Here is a 9,741-nt window from a genome sequence, read left to right as displayed (position 1 = left end):
ACAAGACCACATACTGATTTGGTAACAGAATTATGTGTAATAATCACTCAACAAACTTGATTTCAGTAAAAATACTATAGCTAATTGGTAGGTCTACCTTTACTTGTTACTTCTGTGAACTTTTATTATCCTCCCTCCTCATGAGGGAGAGAAGTTTGAAAATATATTAAAGATATGTGGGTTTTTGGTGAAGGAATGACAAGGCACAAGGCAATGTTTCTTAAAACTTACAGAAGGCAAATATTTTCTGCAAAACGAAATATAAGTGTTGATATTAGTTGGCAGGTGTCACTCCCTGACCATAGATTGCTTTGTATGTTTCTATTTTTGTTTGGTCAGGGTGTGATGTGGGTGGGCATTCTATGTTTGTATGTCTAGGTTTTGTATTTCTATGTTTTGGCCTGGTATGGTTCCCAATCAGAGGCAGCTGTCTATCGTTGTCTCTGATTGAGAACCATTCTTAGGTAGCCTGTTTTCCCACTGTTAGTTGTGGGTGGTTATTTTCTGTTTAGTGTTTGTATCACCTGTCAGAACTGTTTCGGTTATTCCTTTTGTTATTTTGTATTTAGTGTTCAGTTTCGAATAAATAATATGAACACGTATCACGCTGCACCTTGGTCCTCACCTTCTTCCTCTGAATGCCGTGACAGCAGGGGTCTTTACTTCAACATTATTGTGTTTCCTGTCCCACTATTTCTGGTAAATGTTGTCTAAGATGTTGTCTAAACAATGATAAGTATTTAAGACTTCATGTGCAACAAACATTCTGAGCTGGGCTCAAATAGTTTGATTGTTTGCACTTTTGAGACTATCCCATTGGTTCCATTGTGCCGGGCAAGCTCAATCCAATTTGTACCCAGGTCTGCAAACAATTATGATAACCACGTTAACATGAATGCTCAAAATGTATTCAATGACTTCTTAAATTAGTTGGGGTTCTTGAAGATCATCTATTTACTCACACACAGTTTTAAAGACCGCGGATCCTATTTAATCAAAACTGGAGCGCTGATCCTGATTCATATACCCTAGGTTTTTAGGCGTATCAATGTTTGCCCAAAGAGCAGTCAACTGTTGACTCAAAATGCAATTCATTAAGATCTAGCAAAGAGGCCTAAAAAAGGCTACAAAAAATAATACCCCAACAAAATCAATGTACAGCAATAAAGGAAGTGGCCCACACTGGGTTTTAACTGCCAACCCCTCCAGTGCCTGAACATGCTCCCCTAACAAAACAAACATCTCTTGGGCTGAGAGCCATGGGTTAATTTGCAATAAACATCCTCAGAAAAAGAGTTTCAGTTTTTTGACGCTGAAGAATACCTACAGATTTTTTGTCTTAAGAATTTATTTTACACTCCATCTCAAAATAAGATGCAATAACATGTTGATAACTTGTGTCCTGATTAGATTTTTTTTAACCTTGCATAATTAAGTAGAATTTAAGAAAAACACTATGGCATAATTTTAAAGCCAATGAGAAGGAATGTCCTGATGATGTCCACAAAAATCCACATCCTTGTCTTGTATATGCATACAAAAGGAAACAAGACATTTGTTTCATCATAATATAGACAACTTTGTGTCTTTGGTAAAGTTTGTCGTGTGGGGGACATACCCATGCAAAAAACCCAACAAACTTTAACTGAATTGAAGCTTCTAATTAATATATGTCTGAGGGTCAGTGATATCCTCCTCAGGTGAGCTCATTGAGAGGACAGAGGCTCTTGGGACTGGGAGCCAGCGATAGAGTGGTAGAAGGCAGTGCTGACCTCTTGGTGTAAGACTGGGCCGTTTGGCTCTCCATGTTGTTGAGCGGGATGCCCAGCTGCCCGTCGCGGTTCTGGCCCTCATTGGACTTGACTGCTGAGAGGCAGTCCTTGGAAGCAATTGCCAGACTTGACTTCAAGACCAGGCTACGCAGGGCCTTGCGGTACTCCCTGCGAATGAGGCAGTAGATGACAGGGTTGAGGCAGCTACTTGTAAAGGCCAGGCAGTTTGCCAGGGGGAAGAGGTAGGTCTGGACAAAGTAGTAGGAGGGACTGATTTCTGTGAGGTCCAGTTGGATCAGGGAACTCCAGAGAGTTAGCACATTATACGGGAACCAGCAGGTACAGAAGGAAAGCACCACAACTGCCACGGATTTGGAGACATGAGCCTGTCGCCGTGGGTTGACCCCGTTCAGCTTGTGCCGGCAGAGGAATCGCAGCATGAGTAGGTAGGAGAGGATCATGATGAAGTAGGGCAACAGGAAGCCAAACAGAAGCCTCAGGAGTTGGTTGACAGCCAGCCAATTCGTACCTTTAGGGAATCTGAGCAGGCATGCAGTGTCACTGGACATGCCTACTCTGTTGAGATCGGCGAACAGGGCTCGCGGTAAAGCAAACACCAGTGCCCCGGCCCATATAAGTGCGGTGGTCACCCGGGAATCACAAAGCTTGCGGCCGAGTGGTGCAGCGGGCTTGAGCGCTGTAGCCACCGAACAGTAGCGGGTCAAGCTCATGGCGGTCAGGAAGAAGCAACTGGCGTAGACGTTGAGTCCTGTCAGGAGGGACACGGCCTTGCACATGGTCAAACCAAAAGGCCAGCTGTAGTCCAGGGCGATGTCTACTGCCCAGAACGACAGCACCAGGGAGAGCAGCAAGTCAGCCAGGGCCAGGTTGAACACAAAGAAGTTGATGGTACTCTTGAAGATGGTCCGGGTGGAGCAGAGAAGGTGCAGCACCAGGAGGTTGCCCAGCAGTCCGATGATGGCCACGGTGCAGTAAACCACAGAGATGATGATGCGCAGCCAGGGGGAGCCATCGCCAGGGAAGTCCAGATCGTATACCATGCTGGTGTCATGGAAGTTCAGGTGGGAATGGTTACAGGACGGGTCCTCACGATATCTGCACAGGGTCGTGTTAAACAGCTCAAGTCTCTGGAAGTCAGCCTCAGACATTTTGGATGTGGCCAGGTGAAAACAACCAAAAGAACAGTTGAGACAATCCTAAATGGTGGTTGTGTAGGAGAAGCTTTCAGGAGTTTTAGTCCGTTCAAGTTGAGGGTCTTTCTGTTTCCATCTACTGACGTTCCAATTGTATATGAAACTATAGTACAAGACAGGTCATTCCTGGTTGGTCCAATGAGAAATGAATCTTTGTGCATTCATTGATTGTCCTTCATTCACTGCAAGAAAAGGAGATATGCATATTATTTTACTCACCTTAAGGGATATTTCTCATCTGATTAAACAATAGGGTGTCACTCATCAAAGCAATATTTGTTTTATCATTTCATTGTTAAAATTAAAATAACATTCATAAGATTAATTTGAAAATTAATTTGAAAAACAACAAAATGGCAGCCTCACCTTGCCATAAAGCTGAATCATAGATGGAGCTATTGTGTGTGTGTATGGCAAGGGCAATATTTAAGCTATACATTGTTTACAAACTATGGAGTAAAACAACCTTATATTTTAGGTTATGATGGGTTATAGTTGAAATTAGCTCTTGAGGCATTTATAATTGTTATATAGTAATTTAAATCATCAAAAACAGCAGTCAATAGCAGTGGCTATACAATGAAAGATTACTTCACCATGGCATTTCTTATTCTTATATTTTACAGGTCTATTAAATATGTAGATTAATAAATGTAGCTAATGCACTGCGTCACTGTTTTGATAGAGTTAGATAGTTAGGTACCTTATTTATCGACTAACTGCCTAGTCACTGATTCCTTACTTTCCTTTTTAGAGTGTTGTATAAAGTAATATCATCCTTTAATATCCTAATTTAATCACACATTTACCTTATGGATTTTATACGTTTACTATCATTATTGCACCCTGTTGACATGTGGTCTCATTAAAAAAGTAACTTTACTATGAAATGTATTCATGAAAAGTTGATTAAAATGAAGAATAACCATTCTTAACTAAACCTTGCAAAAATTGCCAATCTTTCACGGAATGACAAATGTACACGTTTTTAATCAGAATCACGTGTGGTGTAGGCAGGAGGAGCAAGAGGTAATGGTATGTGCCATATGGAAACATCATGCAGTAACGGGTTAACTAATAGCACAATGTACATTGTGGATAACATTTGTATTTTTTTCAACACCATCCATTATAACAAAAGAACAAGTACAATCGGGTAACGTTATAATTTAATAATGAGAATAATGCGCAATGCATATCTATAATCTCACATGTTTATAGTTTGTATCAATGGAAAATAAGTAGACTGAGGCTGAAACATTGTAAACTTCGTGCAGCCTACTTGAACTGTAAATACAATTCATTATATTTCAACAAACAAAACATTTCTAAGAAGAATGTCCAGGCCATGCATGTTTTAGATGGATAAAATACATCATATTTAATACAATTTTTTTCCAATCATATCATATTCTCCGAAGTGTGATCAACAAAATATAATTGGGAAAACAGCTCACTTACAAAAACATAGATGTTTTATTGTCACATATACCGGATAGCAGTGGAATGGGCACATTTTTCACCTTGTCGGCTCGGGTATTCAAACCAGCGACCTTTCGGTTATTACCTGCCGCCTACGTTAGCCCTTGTTCAAACGTGACAGTCAATTTCAGACTAGATAACTTGTGATCAAGCGTGCCGTTTAACTAAATCAAGTAGTGTACGTGATTCGAGGGAACAAGTATCCCTTTTTAGAATTGAAACACAGTCAAATGCGCTTGTCATAAAAATATACTAATTTGATCTCTGTGCAATGGAATGCTGACAGTAATTACATATCGGACGTGAATGTAAAAGTCGGGCTAACATTACAGATGAGCTCTCACCTGACTTGAATGGAAGATAATCCGTTTAGTGGGCTTCCGTTGCTCCGATGATGGCAATGTTCCACGGATCCGCTCCTGGAGACCACAGCACAACCTGGAAAGACCATCTGACTCAACCGTGTATGAATTTAGCAGTGTAACAGTTCTGAACAGATGAACATCACGCAGACTTGACAGTAACTTTGAATCTGTCCCTTCCCTTTGCCGTTGCTGAGTTCACACTATCCCCTGCTACGAAACACTTCCCTGTTGGGGACGCTCGTTTTGTAAACTAGAAATCGCCTATCTGAATGACGTTCAATAAGTGAATACATTACGCATTGAAAGGATTATATAACAATATGCAATTTGTCTGCACTGTGTTAACGTTGCGTTTAATATGGCAACTACATTTTTTAAATAATGGACTGGAATGAAGGCGACAAATTGTGGTTATTAAATTGACCCAACAGCCAAATAAAATGAAAACATACCACCTGTTGACCTTATCAAAACTTGCACGATATCAACAAGGTCATGTTTTTACACAGTTCAAACGAAAAGGATAGGCTTGGGAAAGAATATAAAAGGGAAAGGTGTGATGGCACAGTAGCCGAGGCCTAGTGAATCTTTAACGAAACAAAGGTTTTGCTAGAACATGTAGCCTATTTGATCGGCTGACTAGTGCTGTGTGTGCACAGAATTGGTTAAAACAATATCGGATTTATACTAAAGAAGTTGTGTACCTTTTAATTCATGTAGGCAAGGTCGAGGCAAGGTCTATGTCTGGAGGAAATCAGCATTTTAATTGCTTTATATATTATAGGATATAGCCTAGAAACTAGACTATGCCTGATTTTCTCAGTTTCATAAAGGCCTACAGCCACAGCTGTGTATAAGAGGTCATAAAATATGTTTGGCAGTGATTCCTATGTCAGTGGTGTAAATAATAGGTGTTGGTTTCTTGGTGTGTAATGAGAAGCAACTAGACACTACACTTGACACATTTATGAAATTGCTTATCCCAGTTACTAATAAGCATGCACCAATTAAGAAAATGACTACATATTGGCAAACATACTGCAAATTGAGAAATCATGTGACTAATCTGAATCAAAAGAAGAAGAAACTACATCGTGAAACAAAGATAAATGACATAAAGAATGATAGCAAAAAGCTTTGGAACACCTAAATGACATTTTGGGCAAAAAGGCAAACTCCGCTCCATCATTCATTGAATCAGATGGCTCAATCATCACAAAACCCACTGATATTGCCAACTTCTTTCATGATTTCTTCATTGGCAAGATTAGCAAATTTAGGCATGACATGCCAGCAACAAACGCTGACACTACACATCCAAGTATATCTGACCAAATTATGAAAGACAAGAATTGTAATTTTGAATTCCGTAAAGTAAGTGTGGATGAGGTGAAACAATTATTGTTGTCTATCAACAATGACAAGCCACTGGGGTCTGACAACTTGGATGGAAAATGACTGAGGATAATAGCGGACGATATTGCCACTCCTATTTGCCATATCTTCAATTTAAGCCTACTAGAAAGTGTGTGCCCTCAGGCTTGGAGGGAAGCAAAAGTCATTCCCCTACCTAAGAATAGTAAAGCCCCCTTTACTGGCTCAAATAGCCAACCAATCAGCCTGTTACCAACCCTTAGTAAACTTCTGGCAAAAAGTTTTGGGGACCAGATACAATGCTATTTCACAGTAAACAAACTGACAACAGACATTCAGCAACGCTTATAGAGAAGAACATTCAACAAGCACAGCATTTTCACAAATGATTGATGATTGGCTGAGAGAAATTGTGCAGGCTGTTTTGTTAGACTTCAGTGCGTTTTTTTTGACATTATCGATCATAGTCTGCTGCTGGAAAAAAAATATGTGTTATGGCTTTACATCTCCTGCTATATTGTGGATAAAGAGTTACCTGTCTAACAGAACACAGAGGGTGTTCTTTAATGGACGTCTATCCGACATAATCCAGGTAGAAACAGGAATTCCCCAGGGCAGCTGTCTTAAAATCTTTACTAACGTCATGCCTCTGGCTTTGAGTAAAGCCACTGTGCCTATGTATGCGGATGACTCAACACTATACATGTCAGCTACTACAGCGACTGAAATGACTGCAACAAAAAAGAACTGCTGTTAGTTTCAGAATGGGTGGCAAGGAATAAGTTGGTTCTAAATATTTCAAAACCTTAAAAGCATCTTATTTGGCACAAATCAATCACTAAACCCTAAACCTCAATTACATCTTGTATATGAATAATGTGGAAATTGAGCATGTTGAGGTGACTAAACTGCTTGGAGTAACCCTGGATTGTAAACTGTCATGGTCAAAACATATTGAAACAACAGTAACTAAGATGGGAAGAAGTCTGTCCATAATAAAGCACTGTTCTGCCTTCTTCACAGCACTATCAACAAGGCAGGTTCAGCCATGTGGTCAGGTGCCACAAAGAGGGACTTCAGAACAGGGCAGCACAGCTGGCCCTTAGATGTACACAGAGAGCTAACAATAATAATATGCATGTCAATCTCTCCTTTCTCAAAGTGGAGGAGAGATTGACTTCATCACTGCTTGTATTTGTGAGAGGTATTGACGTGTTGAATGCACCGAGCTGTCTGTTTGAACTACTGGCACACAGCTCAGACACCCATGCATACCCCACAAGACATGCTACCAGAGATCTCTTCACAGTCCCCAAGTCCAGAACAGACAACGGGAGGTGCAAAGTACTACATCGAATCATGACTACATGGAACTCTATTCCACATCAAGTAATTCATGCAAGCAGTAAAAATAGATTTACAATACAGATAAAAATACACAAACATAGGCACAGACACATGCATACAAACACACAATAACATACGCACTATACACACACATACACATGGCTCTTGTGTTGTAGATATGTGGTAGTAGAGTAGGGGCCTGAGGGCACACACTTAATGTGTTGTGAAATATGTTATGAGTGTATTGTAATGTTTTTAAAATTGTATGACTGCCTTAATTTTGCTGGACCCCAGGAAGAGTTGCTGCTGCCTTGGAAGGAACTAATAGGGATCCATACTAAATAAAAAAATACAAAATACAGCCCACTTGGCACGGACGTCAACTCAAGGTCTATTTCATGTTGATTCACCGTCATTTAAATGACGTGGAAATAACGTTGATTCAATGGGAGGCTAAATTAGCCTATCTATATTTACCCATGTATATTTAGATTCGATATTGACCAAGGTATGACACATTATAAATAGACACGAGGTTATCTGTTTTCATATTTTTTTTTCTAATTAGTGATGATGTTCTCTAAATTAGATTTCTCAAGAATGGGCTCTTTATTGCTGAGTGCACTGTTGATATTGGAAAGGTCATCAGTAATGAATGAGTTGATTACATTAGCTGTGGAAAAGGCGGAAGATGAGGCCAAAAAGGTGGAAGAATGAGACCAAGGGACTAACACTGATTATCTTATCTCTCTGCATTAAAGGCCCAGTGCAGTCAAAAAATAGATTTCCTGTGTTTTATATATATTTTCAATAATACTGTGAAATTGGGAAAATGAAAAGTGTAAGAGCTTTTTTGAATAGACCACCTGAAATAATTTATGTTTTAAGTGGGAGGAAGTTTTGGCCTTCCATGTTTGAGTTTGAGTTGATTATTTTATTTTTACAGGGACAGTGCACATTAATCAACGTTTCAGTAAAAGTGCCGGTTTAGCCAGCCGGCTAATTTTCAACCGCAGTCCCTGGGCAGGTTATTAAAAACAATTACAATATAGACAATAGCAACATAGAACAAGACATAGCATACAGACATAGCAACATAGGACAAGCAAGACGTAGCATACAGACAGAGCAACATAGAACAAAAAGCAGCAAGACAAAATTCATAAAAGCAACAAAGTGTTTCCACACCTCACAAGTTACAGACAACAGACATGGAAAGCGGCAACACACAGCTAGGGACCATGTTCACAAATCTGATTGACCTTTAGCCATGTCTTCAAGCATTTTGTGAAAGTGTGATATGTGGTGCAGTTATGTGTGTCTGATGGCAGTGTATTCCAGACATGGGAAGCTCTCACAGAAAAAGCGGATTTACTAAAGGTGCCTCTCATGGCAGACCTTGTGGATCTGCTGCCATATGTTTGGGTTTTCTGTTTAACAAAAATACTGAGTGGAGGGGGAGCCAAGCCATTTAGGATCTTGAATACAAGACATGCATCGGTGTATTGCACAAGATTTTCCCAACTCAGGAGCTCATGCTTTCTGAGGATGTGACAGTGATGATGGCTATTGGGCTTCCTATCAAGCACTTTGAGAGCCTGTTTGTAGACAGACTGAATAGGTCTTACTGTTGTACAGCAAGCTTGGGCCGAACTAGTCAAGCAGTATGTTAAGTGGGGGAGTATCATAGATTTGAAGTACAGTTTTGCTACCTCTGTAGTCAAACAATTTCGAATAAATCGGAAATTAGCTAGGTTGAATTTGGTTATTTGAATTACCTTTTTCACATGCTTTTTAAAAGAGAGGTTGGAATCAAGTATGATGCCAAGGTACTTAAAATCAGATACCACCTGGAGCTTCTCCCCTGACACATAGACATCTGGCTCAGTAGCATCTGTTGCCCTCTTTGTGAAGAACATGCAAACAGTTTTTTTCACATTGAGATGCAAACACGAGTCACTGAGCCACTTTGTAACCTGGACCATTACAGTAGTGAGTTCTTGTGCAGCTTGTTGTTTGCTCTTTGCATGCACATATATCACTGTATCATCTGCATACATTTGAACTTCAGACCCAGTACAGACAGAAGGCAGATCATTAATGTACAGGCTGAACAGGAGGGGCCCCAGTATTGACCCTTGGGGCACACCCACATCATAGCTAAGAGTGGGCGACAGCTCATTGCTC

The 9,741-nt window shown here is 40.1% G+C and overlaps 1 protein-coding gene across 1 annotated transcript; it reads right to left on the bottom strand.

The window, feature by feature from the left end:
* Nucleotides 1-579: 579 nt before the first annotated feature.
* Nucleotides 580-5,871, bottom strand: LOC120027214 (relaxin-3 receptor 1-like). Its single transcript, XM_038972108.1, has 2 exons — nucleotides 4,813-5,871; nucleotides 580-3,168 (listed from the first exon to the last, which is right to left on the bottom strand). Exon 2 carries the CDS (start codon nucleotides 2,939-2,941, stop codon nucleotides 1,697-1,699), a length of 1,245 nt encoding a protein of 414 aa, XP_038828036.1. The 5' UTR covers nucleotides 2,942-3,168; nucleotides 4,813-5,871; the 3' UTR covers nucleotides 580-1,696.
* Nucleotides 5,872-9,741: the final 3,870 nt, after the last annotated feature.

This window comes from Salvelinus namaycush, chromosome 32, assembly GCF_016432855.1.
Source record: "Salvelinus namaycush isolate Seneca chromosome 32, SaNama_1.0, whole genome shotgun sequence".
In the NCBI taxonomy this organism is placed as follows: domain Eukaryota; kingdom Metazoa; phylum Chordata; class Actinopteri; order Salmoniformes; family Salmonidae; genus Salvelinus; species Salvelinus namaycush.
This window is presented reverse-complemented; position numbering and strand designations above follow the sequence as displayed.

What these genes read in the sequence shown, in the direction of transcription:
- LOC120027214 (XM_038972108.1), bottom strand. Translation starts at nt 2,941, where the DNA reads ATGTCTGAGGCTGACTTCCAGAGACTTGAGCTGTTTAACACGACCCTG.